This window comes from Mauremys mutica, chromosome 8 (genome assembly GCF_020497125.1).
Source record: "Mauremys mutica isolate MM-2020 ecotype Southern chromosome 8, ASM2049712v1, whole genome shotgun sequence".
NCBI lineage: Eukaryota > Metazoa > Chordata > Testudines > Geoemydidae > Mauremys > Mauremys mutica.
This window is the reverse complement of record NC_059079.1, coordinates 19,288,801-19,306,906: the sequence shown is the minus strand read 5'-3', so window position 1 is coordinate 19,306,906 and position 18,106 is coordinate 19,288,801. Positions and strand designations below refer to the sequence as shown.

At 44.7% G+C, this 18,106-nt stretch overlaps 2 protein-coding genes across 4 annotated transcripts in view; one reads left to right on the top strand and one right to left on the bottom strand.

The window, feature by feature from the left end:
- Nucleotides 1-18,106, top strand: part of C8H1orf141 (chromosome 8 C1orf141 homolog) — a 127,284-nt gene that overhangs the window by 61,145 nt on the left and 48,033 nt on the right. The window lies entirely within an intron of this gene.
- IL23R (interleukin 23 receptor) overlaps nt 1-18,106 on the bottom strand; it is a 45,808-nt gene that overhangs the window by 17,613 nt on the left and 10,089 nt on the right. The window contains exons 4-8 of the mRNA XM_045027689.1: nt 16,989-17,112; nt 13,431-13,591; nt 12,631-12,776; nt 10,938-11,097; nt 459-541 (exon numbers count right to left, since the gene is read on the bottom strand). Coding sequence (XP_044883624.1) covers nt 459-541; nt 10,938-11,097; nt 12,631-12,776; nt 13,431-13,591; nt 16,989-17,112 — 674 coding nt within the window. The remainder of the gene's footprint in view (nt 1-458; nt 542-10,937; nt 11,098-12,630; nt 12,777-13,430; nt 13,592-16,988; nt 17,113-18,106) is intronic.

Below are 18,106 nucleotides of genomic sequence, written 5' to 3'. Positions count from 1 at the left end.
ACACTGTAATGAAACAGCCCCGCAGCCCAAGCTAGCTGGCAGTGTAGACGTACCAAGAGTCTCTTCATCCCAGCTTCACTCCTCTTACCTTCTCCTCCCTCTCCCTGTCTGTCAGTGTCCCCTCTCCCTTCTGCGTCGCTGATATCCTAACCCTCCTCCCCCAGAAAAGCAGTGGCACTAACATGCTGTTTGCTGCCATCACACTGTTCCTGCTGCTGATGTATTCTGCCCCTACCCCACCCTGTGTCTCTTTTGTCTATTTAGATTGTAAGCGCTTCAGGGCAGGGGCGTTTTTTTTTGTTTTGTTTTGTTTTGCGTCCATACAGCACCTAGGGCAACAGGGTCCTGGCCTATGACTGGGGCTCCTAGATGCTACAGTAATACAGATAATAATGATAATAATAATAATAAATGGTATTTTAGAATCCCATGTGGCTTGAGAAACAAAATGGCATTACCTTTATCAAGACCGTCACTTCTCGGCTACCGTTCATGTATACTGGACCCATAACCCTCCACACATCCAGGATTTTAGAAGGTGCTGCAATCAAAAGAAGTACAGTAACTGAATGGGTGATTTCTGGTATTAATATTTAAATGAACAAGGTAATGGCCATGATTTGGTATATGACTTAGTTCAGTATTAAAATCAAATGGCGTCAGCAAGTATTTTCAAAGCACCCCCTTGGGGGCATTCTGAGACACAGGCTCTGGCAGATACATTTCTATAAACTTTCTAATAATAATTAAGAACTGAGCTGCCTTTAGTTTAGCTCCTTAAGACAGCAGGGAAGGAGTTGATGATGCCTGCCTGGTCTCAGAGACCTGCTGGTACATAACTCTGCCACTAGACAAAGGGAAACAACCCAACTCGGTAGAGTTAATTATTATTACTATTCTTTAGTATTATGAATACTTGATTAGTTTCTTAATCCCTTCATAAAATGAGCCTTTTGTGGTTTGGTTTTATTGTTTGGCACTTATAGATACTTTGTGATGGGCCACCTACCAATGGATGATTCATGGCGTTTAAGGCCAGAGGGACCATTAGATCTGTATCACAAGCCATGTTTCACCTATTTACCATTGCATTGAGATAACTTGCCTGATAGCCAAACACAAGTTAACTCCTATCTTTGAGAAAGGCATCCAGTCATGATCTCCGAAGACACCAAGAGATGGGGAATTCCATTGGTAGTTTGTTCGAGTGAGTAATCACCATCATTGTTAAAAATCTGTGCCTAATTTATAATTTGTCTGAGTTCAGTTTCCCACCATTGGTTCTTGTTTTGCCTTTCTCCACTAAATTAAAGTATTGTCTTCTCGTTAAAGAATGTTGTCATCACAAAGTACTTGTAGGCTGTAATCAAGTCACTTCTCACTCTTTTTGATAAGCTAAACAGTTTGAGATTATCCAGACCTTGCATCATTTCTGTGGCTGTCTTCTGTATCCTCTCCAATTTTTCAGTATCCTGGTTAAAATGTGGACACCAGAACTGTACACAATATTCCAGTACCAGACTCACCAATGCCATATACAGAGGTAAAATTGCCTCCTTATTCTTACTCATACTTACAGATCCAGGGATCACATTACTCCTTTTTGCCATGTTATCGCACTGGGAGCTCATGTTCAGTTGTTTTGTCCCCTAAATCCTTCTCAGAGTCACTGCTTTCTAGGATACAGCCCCCCATTCAGTTGGTGTGGCCTGCATTCCTTGTTCCTAGATGTGTATTTTAACTTTGCGTTTGACTACCTTAAAATGCATTTTATTTGAATGGGCCTGTGATGGGGTGTTTACCCCACACAGGACTGGAAGGCTTTCAGATGGCCAGACAGGCCAATTAACTCCATGGACTGCACCTGGAGGAGGAGCCAGGGAGCAGGGGATTGACTGGGAACAGACGCTGGGCAGGAATGGGTGGGACTTCCATAAAGCCATACAGCAGAAGGGGGACTGGAGGGAAGAAGTCCCCAGTTGCTCCCTGGGAGAAGGGAGGTGTGTCTGGGGCTAGAGCAAGTAGCACAGTTACTCCCTGGGAAGAAGGCTGTGGTGTGGCAAGCCCAGAGGAGGGGGAGAGCCAGAGAGGTAGGCAAGGCTCAGGGGAAAGAGCAGTGAGGTATGGGGTAGGTCAAACCTTGGCTGCTGATGAGAAGGCCTCTGAGCCAGAACCTGGAGTAGAGGGAGGACCCGGGTCCCCCTACCAGCCACTGACAAAGTGGCGGCAGTGAGCAGGAAGACTGCCTGCGCCTATTTGCCAAGAGGGACTTTAATAGTCTGGAAGGTGGGAACATGTTTGGTGACCCAGCCGGAGGGCCGAGTCACAAAGAGGAGGCTAGTATCAGAGGGGTAGCCGTGTTAGTCTGTATCCACCACAACAATGAGAAGTCCGGTGGCACCTTAAAGCCGGGCTTTGGAACGGAGCCCAGAGCTGGAGCATGAGCAGCTCCAGAGCAGTGGAGCTGCAAGTTCTTGCCTGGAGCTGGAGCACAGCTCCAAAGCCCTGCCTTAAAGACTAACAGATTTATTTGGGCATAAAACTACACTATCCACCTGGGGAAGTGAGGAAACAGATTGACAGAGCGACTATAGGACAGGCCCAACAAGGAAAATAACAGAATAACCACTGGCCATCATGTAAAGCCCCCAGCTAAAACCTCTCCAGCGCATCATCAACAATCTACAACCTATCCTGGAAAACGATCCCTCACTCTCACAGACCTGGGGAGACAGGCCAGTCCTCGCTTAGACTGCCCCCGAACCTGAAGCAAATACTCACCAGCAACTACACACCACACCACAGAAACACTAACCCAGGAGCCAATCCCTGTAACAAACCCCGTTGCCTACTCCTGTCCCCATATTTACTCCAGCGACACCATCATAGGACCCAACCACATCAGCCGCACCATCAGGGGCTCATTCACCTGCACATCTACCTAATGTGATATATGCCATCATGTGCCAGCAATGCCCCTCTGCCATGTACATTGCCCAAACCGGAGTCTCCAAATAAAAGAATAAAAGGAAACAAATCAGATATCAGGAATGATAATATACAAAAGCCAGTAGGAGAACACTTCAGTTTCCCTGGACATTCAAGAACAGATTTAAAAGTAGCCATCCTTCAACAAAAATACTTCAAAAATAGACTTCAAAGAGAAACTGCAGAACTAGAATTCATCTGCAAACTTAACAACATTAATCTGGACTTGAATAGGGACTGGGAGCGGCTGACTCACTACAAAAGCAATTTTCCCTCTCTTGGTATTGACACCTCCTCATCAATTATTGGGAGTGAGTCACATCCACCCTAACTGAATTGGCTGCCTTATCACTGGTTCTCCACTTGTAAGGTAACTCCCTCCTCTTCATGTGCCAGTACATCTATGCCTGTATCTGTAATTTTCACTTCATGCATCTGAAGAAGTGTTTTTTTTACCCATGAAAGCTTATGCCCAAATAAAGCTGTTAGTCGTCAAAGAGGAGGCTGCAGTTCCTGGAGCGAGAGGGATCACAGGGTGAGACAGGGTGGGTGAAGACACCATCAGAGGAGGGTGCAAATTGGTTGAGCTAATCCCCAGGATGGCCACGAGGAGGTGCCACTAGCTAGGAGTGGACTTCGTCACAGGACCCAGCTTACCAAGAAATCAAGATTGCTCTGTATTACTGCCCTGTCCCCCTCATTGACTGCTCCATCAATCTTTGTGTCATCTACACATTTTCTCACAGGGATTTTATATTTACTTTCTGATCATTGTGAAAATGTTGACTAGCATCACATCTAGTGAACCCCACTAGAAACACTCCCATTCAATGATCATCCCCATTAACAACTACTTTTTGAGATCTGTCAGCCAGCTCTTAATTCATTTATGTGCTCTATTTATATCATATAGCGCTAACCTTTTAGTCAGACTGTCATGCAGTACTATGTCAAATGCCCCACGAGAGTCTAAATACACCTCTACCTCGATATAACGGTGTCCTTGGGAGCCAAAAAATCTTACCATGTCATAGGTGAAACTGCGTTGTATCGAACTTGATTTGATCCGCTGGAGTGCGCAGCCCCGCCCACCCCGGAGCACTGCTTTACCGTGTTATATCCGAATTCGTGTTATATCGGGTAAGGTGTATATTACATCTATGCAGTTATCTTTATCAACTAAACTTGTAATCTCATCAAAGAATGAAATCAGGTTTGTTTGACAAGTCCTATTTTACATAAAACCATGTTGACTTGCATTATTTATATTTCTATCCTTTAGTTTTATTAATTGAATTCTGTATCAGTTTCTCCTTTATTTGTTCTGGCTTACTGGCCTATAGGTACCCAGCTCATCCTGCTTGCCCTTTTTGAATATTGGCACATTGCAGAAGACTGAAAGAGTGCTAATTTCTCTAATATGACAAGATTTATTAAAAATGAACATCAGTGGGACAGAGATCTCCTCAGCCTGCTCTTTTAGGACTCTTGGCACAAGAAATCCTGGCCTGCTGATTTGAAAATGTTGATCCCTAGTAGATGTTGTCTAACATCCTCCTTGGTTATTAATGGATTGGATGGTACTTCATCATCCTCATGCAATATAAGAACATTCTCCTCCTTCTTTCCAGAAACAGAATAGAAATGTTTTAACCACTTCTGCCTTTTCTGCATCATTATTAATAATTTTACCATCTCCATCTAGTAATGGGCCTGCTACGATTCCTTTTTATTCCTAAAATACTTAAAAAACTCCTTCTTTATTCTTAGCCCTGCCAGCCATGGATTTTTCCTTGAAGTCTTAGGTTTCCTTTATCTATTTTCTGCACTTCTTAACCTCTAATTTATATCAATTGCTATCTGTTTCACTCTTTCCCCGTTTATTATTTGTTGCATTTTTATTCCTAGCTGCTACCTTCACTTTGCCACTGAATCAGGTTTGACTGTGAAATCATGGCTTCTTGACCCTCTGTTACAAGGTGGTCTGTCCTCTTTAAGAGGTATTGGGAAAGCAAAATGCTGTTCCAGGAGTTCTGGATCAGATGTTGGGAAAGAGGAAGTAGTCCCAGGGTAATAGTTAGACTTGGGGGAAACCCAGGTTCCTGTCAGTTTAAGACCTCAGGGCTAAGTGCCTTGTGCTGTATGTTGGCATAAGTATCCCCCCTCTCTCAGCCAGCCAGCACAAAGTCTGAGAAAACAGGGGTGTATATAAGCTGCCTCTTCACTCATAACAAGAGGAGGAATAGAGAGCAGGGAGGATGTGGGGGCACCAGGGGAGACTCTAGAAAGGGAAGACTGCTTGTCTGCTGCCTGGTGGGGTGACCTGGCCTGCAACCTGTAGAGGAAGACTGCACCCCAGTGAGATGCCTTGGAGAAAGGACAGTTGTTATGAAGGTTTTGTTTTGAGTTTTGCTTCATGAAAGCCTTTGATGTCAGCCTGGGTGGAACTGGTGGAGGGCAACGTATAGGGACCAGGAGAAGCACAGCACAAGCCATAGAAAGAGGGCTGTGGAATCCCTTTGTCAAGAGGAAAGGGTGTGGGCCTGCAGGGCCACTGGAAACTATGTAAAGACTCAATAAATTAGAACTCAGAAGGTTTGAAATATTTTGGACTGTGGAAAGTTGCCAGGAGACCCAGGAAGGAGCTAAGTGAGGAGTCTGCCATGCTCTGAAGGGGGTGCTCTAGACAGGGGCGGCTCTAGCCATTTTGCCGCCCCAAGCATGGCGGCACGCTGTGGGGGGCGCTCTGCTGGTCGCTGGTCCCACGGCTCCGGTGGACCTCCCGCAGACGTGCCTGTGGAGGGTCCGCTGGTCCCACGGCTCCGGTGGACCTCCCGCAGACGTGCCTGTGGAGGGTCCGCTGGTCCCGCGGCTCCGGTGGACCTCCCGCAGACGTGCCTGCGGATGCTCCACCGGAGCCGCGGGACCAGCGGACCCTCCGCAGGCACGTCTGCGGGAGGTCCACCGGAGCTGCCTGCTGCCCTCCCGGTGACCGGCAGAGCGCCCCCTGCAGCATGCCGCCCCAAGCATGCGCTTGGCATGCTGTGGCCTGGAGCAGCCCCTGGCTCTAGAGATGGTGATCCAGCCACATCCTCAAATTCTTGTTAAAATTCCTAATCTCTATTTACATATTTCCCCAATCAATTCTGCTAATCATTTCCTGTAGCTTTGGGAAATTATTGCTTTTGAAGCAGCAAGGATATATATTACTGGTTGGGATTGTCCTCTGTTTGCCCATATTGAATGTAATCAGGTAATGATTTCTGGTCCCTAGGCAACCACCAGCTTCCATTCCAGTGAGCCAGTGATTAATTCATCTGTATCCACCAGAATGAGGTCCAAAATACTTACCTCATAGATGCTAAGGCCAGAAGGGACCATTGTGATCATCAAGTCTGACCTCCTGCATAATACAGCCCATAGCACTTCCTGAATTATGGCGGGTGCAATACCTTTTGTGTCAGAAAACTATCACCTATAAGTTTAAAAAACTCTAGTGACTAACGACTGGCTGCATGAGACCTCCATCATACGTCTCCCAAATTGAAGTCCTCCATAACAAGTGTTTCTTTCCACACATAACAGAAAGGTGCATAAGTAGTAATTCCTGTTCTTCTCTGGTTTGATTTGGTGCACTGTAATAGATCCTCCTCCTGGGGTTTGTTAGTCAACACTAGAGATGGTTGGGAACTTTCTGTCTGAATGATTTTCCAACAGAAAATATCTTTGTGTAACACCGACAGACCCCAGTCGTCGTCAGGCAGGATCGAACATGGGACCTCTGGAGCTAAATGCATGAGTCTCTACTGCATGAGCTAAAAGCCATATGGCACTTAGCTAAGGCTGTCAAGCAGACTCATTAATCTCTAAGTGGCTTCAGTGCTGCTAGATGGGACATTACGCCACACCCAGGTGGTGTGTGGGTTACGTTTGCAAAATCAAATTTTTCTGCAGGAAATTTTCTATTTTTCCACCAGGAAAATCAAACTGATGGTACCCTAGCAGCCTCCCTAGAAGGTATAGAGGGCAAATTATAAAAGCCTTCCAGGTGGGCAACGGGCAAGGCAAAAACATTCATTTGGTTTTCCCAAACTGGAAGGATTTGGAACTTCTGTCTCATGAAAAACTTCAAAGTTTTTACTTTTTGTCCCAAACTGGGATGGAATTTATTCTGAAACTTTGAAGTCTTCTGCAGAACAGAAGTTCCGTTTCTGGCCAGCTCTGGTTAGCACATTGATCCACGTGCAGTCAAGATGCTGTGGTTCCAAGGTATTGATAACTCTAAAACAGGCAATGGTGTCTTTTATGGAGAATGCCACCCTGAACAGGTTATAACCATGGTTGGTTTGGGGTTTGTTTTTGTTTTTGTTTTTTTCTAACATTCCAATCATGTGAATTTTTCTCCAGACTTCAGTAATGCCAATTGTATCCACTTTCTTCTCATCAGTGAGAACTCCTAATTCCTCTTGCTTGTTACCCAGGGCCCTAGCATTGGTCCATAAGCAACTGAAAAATGTCTTCAATGAAATAAGTGTGTGTTTGAGGTGGTGGGGGGAGAGGAAGGGTATTTTTCAGCATTTACATACATTCCCCGCCTGGGGGGAGGGCTTTGTATTAAATTCTTTCAACTCCCCTTCACAGAGGGACCATTCTCAATGGGAAATGGCTTTCTCACAACCACCAGACACCTCACAAATTATCCCGTTTCCCCTTTGAGAGAGAAGGTTGGGAGGCTGTAATGTTCCAGCAGCCTCTGCTTTCTCCTGAGCTCCCCCTCCACTTTGGCCACATCAGGTACCTTGTGAAGTTCTTGTTTAAAAACGAACCAACCCTGTGACTGCGTTATTAAAACAGAATCTCAAATGCCCTAATCAACAGGGGTAGAGGCTGAGCAGCCATCACATCTAAGGGTGACCAGACAGCAAGTGTGAAAAATCGGGACAGGCATGGGGGGTAATAGGAGCCTATATAAGAAAAGAATCCTGTGGCACCTTATAGACTAACAGACGTTTTGCAGCATGAGCTTTCGTGGGTGAATACCCACTTCTTCGGATGCAAGCAGTCATCCGAAGACTTGCATCCGAAGAAGTGGGTATTCACCCACGAAAGCTCATGCTGCAAAACGTCTGTTAGTCTATAAGGTGCCACAGGATTCTTTGCTGCTTCTACAGAACCAGACTAACACGGCTACCCCTCTGATACTATATAAGAAAAAGACCCAAAAATCAGGATTGTCCCTATAAAATCAGGACATCTGGTTACCCTAATCACATCAGGGTCTGGGGCTCGAATCAGGACTGTTCAAGGAATAGCTGAGGAGTCTGCTCCTATAACAGTCCGTGATAAATCACCTCTAGATGGCAGCAGAAATCAACCCGCAAGCTTTCTGGCTACTGACAATGTCATACCCAGAATAAGCCAGCAGAGGGCACCAGCAAAACACTACCGTGAGACCACTTCTTGCCTAGATGTGCTGTTAACTCTATTTGCCCATCAATTTGCGGGGCCTTTGCTTATGTAGGTATTTAACCTACATAAGGTTACATAAAAATCGAATCTTTTTCTGTATCTATAGGAGACTAGAGCCCTGAGTATGTAGTCTCCACGATTCAGTCAGGCTGAGGGAAAAATTAATTTGACTGGCCTTATAATTGCCAAAGTGGCGGTACAACGGTGTGTCTGCCCAAAAGGCACACAGTACCTGGCACAACAATACCAAGAGCTTTTCCTCTGGAAAACACTTTGCAAACAGTCATTACGGCTGCTGACATGTGGGAAGTGACTGGAGTGTAAGAGTTTGCAGGATTGGGGAGTTAACTTGTAATTCTGTTCAGAATCAAGTGGCATTCTGCATGACAGCAGAGCACATAGAATGACTGAATAATCCAACTGTACATAAGAATTGGATCAAATTAATTATGCTGTTGATATACCAGGAAATAGCCCTCTGCTCTACTTTCAAAGATGAGGCACACTGCAAATAGATAAGTAACATAGTGCCTTTATGACAAGTGTGAGTTCCACCGTGATTCATATATCTGCCCAGGATGAAAGTATTCATGGTATCTTTGAAAACCTATGTCCGCTAATGGGATGCTAATCCAGGGCCTGATCCAAAGCCTAATGAAGTAAATGGAAAGGTTCCCTTTGACTGCAGTGGCTTTGGCTCAAGCTTTGGATGGTGTTGCTGTATCGTTCCTGCATGTGCCACTGCTGGGAGGCAGTGATCTAAGGAAAGGTGTCACAGTGCATTGGCCAGGGCTGATGCCAGCTGCATTAGAGAAGAGGCAGAATGGGTACAGCAATTATTTTATTAGCTCAGTTTAAAACATGAGGCAGTAACTAGCGCTGGAACTCTGTGCTCATATCAATGCCTTTCACGTAAAGACCATTATATACGTTAAGGCTCATAATGACCCTATGAGGTAGATGAATATTGTACCCATCTAGAAGAGTATTGTACCCACTGAGGTGCAGAGAGGTTTAGTCATTGTCAAAGCCAGGAACACAATCGTGATGTCATGACTCCAAATCTCCTACTTTAACCGATAGATATGCTGTCTCCTTTGACTGATGTTGTTCGTAGTGTTGTGGTAGCCATGTTGGCTCCAGGATATTAGAGACAAAGTGAATGAGGTAATATCTTGTATTGGACCAACTTCTGTTGGAGAAAGAGGCAAGTTTTTGAGTTACAAATGACCTGAAGAAGAGCTCTGTGTAGCCCAAAAGTTTGTCTCTTTCACCAACAGAAGTTGGCCCAATACAAGATATTGCCTCACTCACCTTGTGTCTCCTTTGACTCAGTCATTTAAAAAACGGCACTAACTAGTCTGATGACATCTACCCTGATTGGTTAAACACCACCAAAAGGTGAAAGCCCAAACATTACAAAAGGTCAATCTCCTCTTTGCAGATGCACTTGTATTTGTATTTTTGCGTGTGTGTTTGAATCTCAGGTGCAAACCTGGGTACCTGCCTCTCTAGTTACCTAACTGCAGCTGTCAAAAGAGAGGTTGCACCTCAGCCCGTCTTAAAAAATGTACCCTTTATGCTGTCAAGTGGGAAATGATGTGTCACATGCCATCACAAATATCTTTACAGTGGGCCTTTATTCCCCTATAGCCTGCCAACCAGGAAGAATGGGAAGTGTTTGTAGCAAGAGAGATTGTCACACAGGGAATGGCTGAAGTGACTATTTTTTACATTTAGTCTGATTAGAAAATCAAATGCTACATTCCTGTTTTACTTGGTAAGGGACAAATCTTGGTCACTTTGTTGGATTAACATAGAAGAAGATATAAGGAGCATTCTTGATCACCACCATAGCGCAGAGACAAGGTTTCTCATCAGCACTAAGAGGTGGGCCCAGCTAACATTCCCATTCCCTGCACCCTGGCCCAAAGGGGCTCTGAGAAGCCAGCAGGGGTTAGGCATGGCTGGACTTCCAGCTGGCATGCGCTGACCAGGGAATCTGAACATAAGAACGGCCATACTGGGTCAGACCAAAGGTCCATTTAAGCCAGTATCCTGTCTTCCAACAGTGGCCACTGCCAGGTGCCCCAGAGGGAATGAACAGAACAGGTAATCATCAAGTGATCCATCCCGTTACCGATTCCCAGCTTCTGGCAAACAGAGGCTATGGACACCATCCCGGCTAATAGCCATTGATGGATCTATCCTCCATGAATGTATCTAGTTCTTTTATTTATATATATATATATATACACACACCCAATAAGGTACTGCTCCAATAACGTACACCTGACCGTGTACTGATCCCACATGTTCCAATAGCAGGGTAACTAGAAGCCTGCACCACTCCACTCCCTTTGACAATTGCCCCCAAACAAGGGGGTGATCTCATTCAAAACTTTTAAAAAAATAAGAAAAAGTCATGCTTGACAGCAGGAGATGGAGCAATCCCCTTGTAAGCCTGGGTATGAACTCACCTGCTTCTGGGGTTGTGTAAATAAAGGGCGCACTCCATCCACTCCAATAGCTTTTGGCAAGAATTAATCGGCATCTCACTTGAAACTCATACTCTGTGTTCGACTCCAGGCTGTACTCTGTGTGTGGCCCTCTTGTCAGATTTATGTCCCATTCTTTCATCTAAAATTGACAAACAATATAACTTTCCAAGCTGTACTAACTAGCCTCATGAAATTAGACATCCTTTCAACAACACGTACTGGAACTATTAATGATGCTATAACAATCCCTGCCCAGTGCCCTAGCCCTGAGGGAGTAGGCACCAGCCTCCCCCGAGCTCCTAGGAGTGCAGGATCAGTGTGGGCACTGCATCGTACCTTAGCCTAGGGCTGTGTTCGTGGCCAGCTCCTCATCCCAATGTGGAGGGGGGTGTGGCCATGGCTCTGCCTCCTCCTTATCTGTACTGGCCGGGTTTGCACCTCTGGGGGTGTCAGGAGGAAGCAGTGCTCCCCCAAATGGAGGGATTGGGATTGTGTCCTGTCCCTCTGGCAGGGTGTAAGGGGTGGAGGAAATTCTCCACATACACCCTGGCCCTTTTGCACAGTCAATTGGGGCAGGGCACAATTGAGTCCTTAGCAGCTGATGTTAAACCGACCTACAAAAGCAGCCTCGTCTCTTAGGGATTTTCTACATGGGACATTATACCAGTATGATGGTGTGAATTTAATCCGCAATAGTTATAGTGGTATAACTCCCCTGGTGCACACTCTTATTCTGGTATGAGTGGTTTTTCTAGCTCAGTTTGTCACTTTGGAAGTGATTTAAATTAAACTGTAGCACTGGGAAATATCTGGAATATTGTGTTAATTTTCTTTTGTGTAGTATAGGGTTTATTTAAAGAATTCTGCAAGTACAGCAGTAAATTATTTTGAGTTACAAAGCAATGCAAGTCTGCACGTGGCAGTGAGTGGGTGTTACTGAATATCTCAATTGGAGCCTATCCCTTCCAAATCACCTGTTTGAATCCAACCTAAGTCACAAATGCCCTAAAGTTGTTAGTAATCTATGTGAAGTGACTAGGTGGTCTCAGTCCAGGTATGAGTGGACAAGTCCACTGCACAAAACCAACATCACTAATTGACTCCTGGTAGGAGTTTCAGTGGAAAAGCTTAGAGTAATCCTCAGAGGAGGTGTCTCCAGGTTAGGTTTGATGCACACAGATAGAATATGAAGCTTGCACTGTCCTGCTACTGCTGTACCTGTCTGAATAAACAGAAGACTTCGGTCTCCAGGATTAGTAGCCTTGCACCTTTCACAAAAAATTAGTTCATTTTAAAATGTTTTAAAAACCAGGGCCGTCCAGAGGGGAGGGGGGCAATTTGCTTTGCCCCGGGTCCCCTGAATCCTCTGAGTGGCCCTGTTAAAAACAACCCCCCAAATACCCTTGTTGATATGGTGCTATTATGTCTGTAGGGAGTATATGTAATCACTTGCAAATCCTTGCTTCATAGACGTTCTCTTCTCCTTACTTGAATACAGCAAATGACTGCATGAAAAACCAGATACCAGCGAACTGGTATCAACAACCTAGCCCAGCGATCTTTCACGCAGGGCCCAGTCCTGCACCCACTGAAGGTAGTGGGAGTTTTGCCATTGATGTCAATGGGACCAGCAGCAGACCCATGTTATGTAGTTGAGAAAGGGTTGCCTCACATGCCAAGTTTGGTCTGCCAGTGCTCTGTATCTCTCTTCACAATAAACGTTCTCCGTGGATGTTTGCTTTTTCCAGTGGAGTATAGTTCTCGGTGCTGAACTGTCTGTAGTTTCAACATTGGTGATAACAGGTGTGGCTGGTATCACTAGAAGAGAGACAAAAGAATGGTGAATCTATTCTGAGCCCATGAAGAAAATGGTGCCAGTCTACCACTGTTAGGCTCTGCTATAATGATTTTTTTAATATACTTTACTACAGAAGACATATGTTCTCACCTGAGAAAATATATCTTGATTTTTCAGTTTAACCTGTTAGAGAACAATAGCTGAACAATTTCACTGTCAGTTAAAGATAACTTCCCATTAATCAGTTTTATACTTTCATTAACGTACGCTGGGAATTTAATGTTGGAACGAATAGACGGGCAGTATGAGACTTGCTGTAATTGAAACGTATTACCAAATCACAGGCTCTGTGAGCCTCAGTATCAAATCCAGCACATCACAAAAAACTAAGGAGAGAGCATAGTGACCAATGAAAGAATATTGATGGAAAATATTACAGCCCAATTTGAGAAGAACAAATAAGAGAGGGCCGTCAGACAGTGTATCGAAATGTACATCAGCAGCTGTTTCCCTAATGTTAAACAGTACTCAATGTGTAATTTATCACCAACGTTCTCAGAAAACTTCAGTACTGCACATCCATCTAGATGTAGATTTTATCACTTTGGTTAGGGTTTTTTTTAGTTCATATTACAACCTGCCTTCAAAGCCATTTGTGAATTACCATATATTACCTAAATCCTCAAGGTTAACTTGCAGATGATCAGAATGTGCTGTGCCTAGGTCATTTTTGGCTTGGACCCAAATAGAATACAGTTTGCCTCCTTGTAATTTGCTCAATGAAATGTTGATTGCTGCAGTCGAAGGAAATGCTTTCTCCTCACCTGTCTGTAAACTAAAAAAGCAAAAAGCACTGGGGTAAATTCCGGGCCCCATTCAAGTCAATGGGAATTTTGTCATTGACTTCAATGAAGCAAGGACAGAAACAGCACAAATGCCAGTTTAAACCAATATAATTTAAAAACAAAAATCCCTGAGAATGGGGATGGTAGGGCCACCACATTGTTACAACAGTTTTGTCAGTCTTATCTCCTCAGGGCCAGCTCCAGGGGTTTTGCCGCCCCAAGCAGCCCCCCCCCCAAAAGCCGCGATCATAATCGCGATCTGCGGCAATTCAGCAGGAGGTCCTTCGCTCGGAGCGGGAGTGAGAGACCCTCCGCCGAATTGCCACCGAATACCTGAAAGTCCTGCCCCGCTCGGGAGTTGCCCCACCAAGCACCTGCTTGATAAGCTGGTGCCAGGAGCCGGCCCTGTATCTCCTGCAGCAAATGCAGCCCAGCAACTCATTTAAGATTAGTGGTATGATAATAAGTTGATCTTCCTGCACTGTGACAGTCTCCTACATCCCCGAACAATCCACAATTGGTCATCCAGACCTCATAGGATGACTGCTGGGCTAGTGATGCCATCTCTTTCCTTAGCAATATATATATACCATTGCCAAATTGATACTGATGTAGTAACGGCTTTTCCTACTACTTCATTGCCTCATAATCCCATTATTTCTCATTTTGCCATCCATGTCCAGAATTCTAAACAAAAAGAAAGATGGTGATTTCTCATTCACTGGATTTTTTTTGTGAATCATTGTACAGATGGTGGTGTTTTTTCTGAATAAAATAGAATCTGGTGTAGATCCACAAAAATGGAATACATAGAAAGGTCCAAATTGACAGGTGAGAACTAAGCAATGAGGAAGAATTCTGCGGTAAACACTACAGTGTTTCAGCATTTATTTAAATTGTTGCTTTACTATCTCAAGACATTGTGGTAGATTATAGCATCTCAGGACCTCTTCAAGGGCTGGTTAAACAACTTGATACTATCTCTGGACATTGGGTCCTTGCTGACAAATAGAAACATACATGCCATACATTTGAGGGTGGGAGGTTTGCTCTGTATTTCCTTCCCTTTCCACCCCTCCCTTCTGTTTCTGACTTGCCTATTTCTCACTTTCCAATACACTGTTTTTTTTAATTAATCTGCGGGAAGTCAGTTTTCTCTCTGCTGTTAAGTTTCATAAGTATGTGTACGCTATTGAAAGAGGATGGCACTTCAGAGAGCTGGGTTCAATTCCTGTCTCTGCCACGAACTTCCTGGGTGACCTAAAGCAAGTTACTTAACCACTCTGTGCTTCATCTGTAAAATGAGGATATTATTTTCCTCTTCATCCTTTATCTGTCTTGTCTGTTTAGATTGTAAGGTCTCTGGGACAGGAAACCATCTCTTGCTATGTTCATGTCTACACTATAATTGGAGGTGTGATTACAGCTTGGGTAGGCATACTCATTCTAGCTTTAATCTAGCTAGCACAGCTAAAAAGAGCAGTGAAGACACAGTGGCATGGACTCCAGAGCCAGCTGTACAAGCCTGCCTGGAACTCTCGGTACGTACTAATGTTGCTAGCCTGCAATGCTGACTGTGCCACTGTGTCTTCACTGCTCTTATTATCTGTGCTAGCTAGAGTAAAGATACAGTGCAGATATGTGCACCAGAGCTGCAATTACCCCTCCAATTGCAGTGAAGCTATACGGTGTTTGTACAGTTCCTAGCACAATGGGGCCCTGATCTTGTTGGGAAGGCTGTGCTACAGATAATTAGTGCTGTCCAGCACCTCCCAACAGAACATGTGGCCCTTTTTCCCCACTGTACTACTCCAGTTTACAGAAGGATAAATCCATGGAGTTCTATGAGCATGAGCTACATTGGCATACAAGTAATGTAACACAGTGATGGCTCAGGCGCATCAAGTAGAAAGCTGGCTTTTGTCTTACATTCTTGGTTTAAGTTTGACTGGAAACACATCCTCAACTACTAGCTAAATAGCCAGGGCTGGCCTTACCATGAGGCGAACTGAGGCGGCTGCCTCAGGTGCCAGACTGTGGGGATGGGGGGGCGCCACTAGGACACAGAATGTAGAAAATTGTCTGCTGCTGGTGCATATGTATTCTCTCTCTGCTCTAGATGCACAGAGATGGTGGAGTGCTGTGCTAGAGGAAGGAGGACACAAGAGACATAACAGGCAGGCAGGAGAAAAGGTGAGAGGTAATAACAGAAAGCAGCAGGAGCTGCAGGGAGAGAGAGAGAGAGGAAGAGGAGCTTCTTATGTACCTCTCTAGCACCCCCAGGATCCTGGACTGATTAACACCAGCTTCTCAGGGAGCTTCCTGTTTCCTGCTGCTTCCCTGACCCCATTTGAGGAGAACAGGCAGTCAACGGAAGTAATAGGAGCCAGTTAGGCCCTTAAGATGCTGATATTTTCCCTCACTCAGGCCCTGCTACCAGCCTGCTTATTTGTCCCCTTCAATTGAGTGTTGAGAGCCACTATAGCTAGCACAGAACAGCAGTCATGAGTGAAAGAAGAAAACGCCCCTCTGGGGCAGCATTCAGAAAAAGAAAGAAAGCAAAGGAAGCTTTTCTATCTAAGCAGGAAGGAGCTCTCCTGAGATACATAGACATAGCACTGATTAGACAAGTAATTACAACACTGAGTGGAAAGCTAGGTCTTAAAAGATTTAAATCCTAAACACCACCTCATTTGCGTTAAGTGAGAGCTAGCCAGATACACTTGGTAGTTCACCTGAAGAGATCTGTAAGGCGGTCTTCTAGAAAGTGTAAGTAGGACACTCTGTTTTTCCAGTCATCAAAACTAGAGCATTTGTATAATTGTGCTTGGCTTGTGGCTGCTGTTACTCTGACCACACATTTTAGACCGCACAGTCATACTGGTACTTAGGGTTACAAGAGCTCACCAGTCTTAACCATTACCCCCAATTAACCTAGTTTGTTCTGCTGTTTTCTTTCCATACCATTAGCACCTTTACCACAAAGCACACTAGCAAGTGAGAGAATCAGTGAGAGCATAGAATATCAGGGTTGGAAGGGACCTCAGGAGGTCACGTAGTCCAACCCCCTGCTCAAAGCAGGACCAATCCCCAGTCAGATTTTTGCCCCAGATTCCTAAATAGCCCCCTCAAGGATTGAGCTCACAACCCTGAGTTTAGCAGGCCCATGCTCAAACCACTGAACTATCCCTCCCCTCATTAGTGTGTAAGGCAGTGGTTCCCAAACTGGGGTTCATAAACCACTCAGCTATCCCCACCCCAGATCCTCTTGGTCTTAGTCCTTTCAAATGCTCAGAGCCACATTCTAAGCCATGCATAGAGCCCTCTACTTCAATTGTTCTTGGTTTTCAACTAAACACAGCAAGAAGCTGTCCTGGCAAGACTTACCTCTTCAGGTAGAGAATGTAATTAGTACTTATGTAAGTGTATTTCCCTGTGTCCCAAGCACAAGTCAGGTGGTCTGAATGTTCATAAATGACACAAGTTAAATTGGTTGGACTGTCTGGTGAATCTACAAAGACAGATTATATACAAATGTATGTCAGTTCAGTAGTTAAAGGGCAGCTCATCCAATGAGTGGACATTCAGACATTTGAAACTGTAATGTCCTATAGAACTTAAACCCAAGGGTCTATATCTTTGAACAGAAGTTACAAAGACGTGCTGCATTTTACCCATAATTATTTGATACAAGAATCAGATGATTGTGTTATTTTGTGGCTTTCCACAGTGGGTTTTAGCTGAGATTTTAAAGTACTCCACTAGTATTAATTAAATTAATCTTCTACTGGGCTGGGATGCTGGAACTCATTGTCCCAGGGATGGAGCTTGCAGGCTGCAGGCAGGGCATTCCTGGCACCTTTGCAATTCACTCTGCCAGAAACACACTTAAAACATGAACCTGACCACATTAGAAAATCTTACTTAGACGCCTCCCGTTGCCCAAGCTAATGATGAAATGTCCAACTGAACTATGAAATCCAGGGCCTTAGCTGACAGTCCAGAGATCCTTCACTCAGTCTTAAAGCTACAGGGAAATGTAGTGTGTTTGCTCCTCTAATTTAGAATGTTAATGAGCCAATTTAAGACATGTCAGTGTGTGGCAAGATACCACGTGGATGGGCATCTTGGCGTTTATTTGTTACAAATATTTATCACCTCTGTGGGGCAGATCAGTGTTATTTTACAGATGGGTACAGTGAGAAAAGTAGGCTGTCAAATGCTCACAGGCAGTGGCCAAGGATCTGAAAGCAAAAACTGCCCAAACTCTATTAATCCCAGGCCAGATGTGGGACTTCCAGCACACTCAAGCACACTGGTGGTAAATCTCGCTGTACTGCTATCTTACGGCAGCTCTCCTGCCAGCAGAAGTGTTCATGTGGCTGCAGCAGTGAGGGGCTCTGGAGTCGGGGGAGGGATTTAATGTTACACAGAACAGCGTTAAAACTTTTGCAGCCATGTCCGCATAAAATGCACAGATTTTGAAAGGAAACCATCTGATTCCC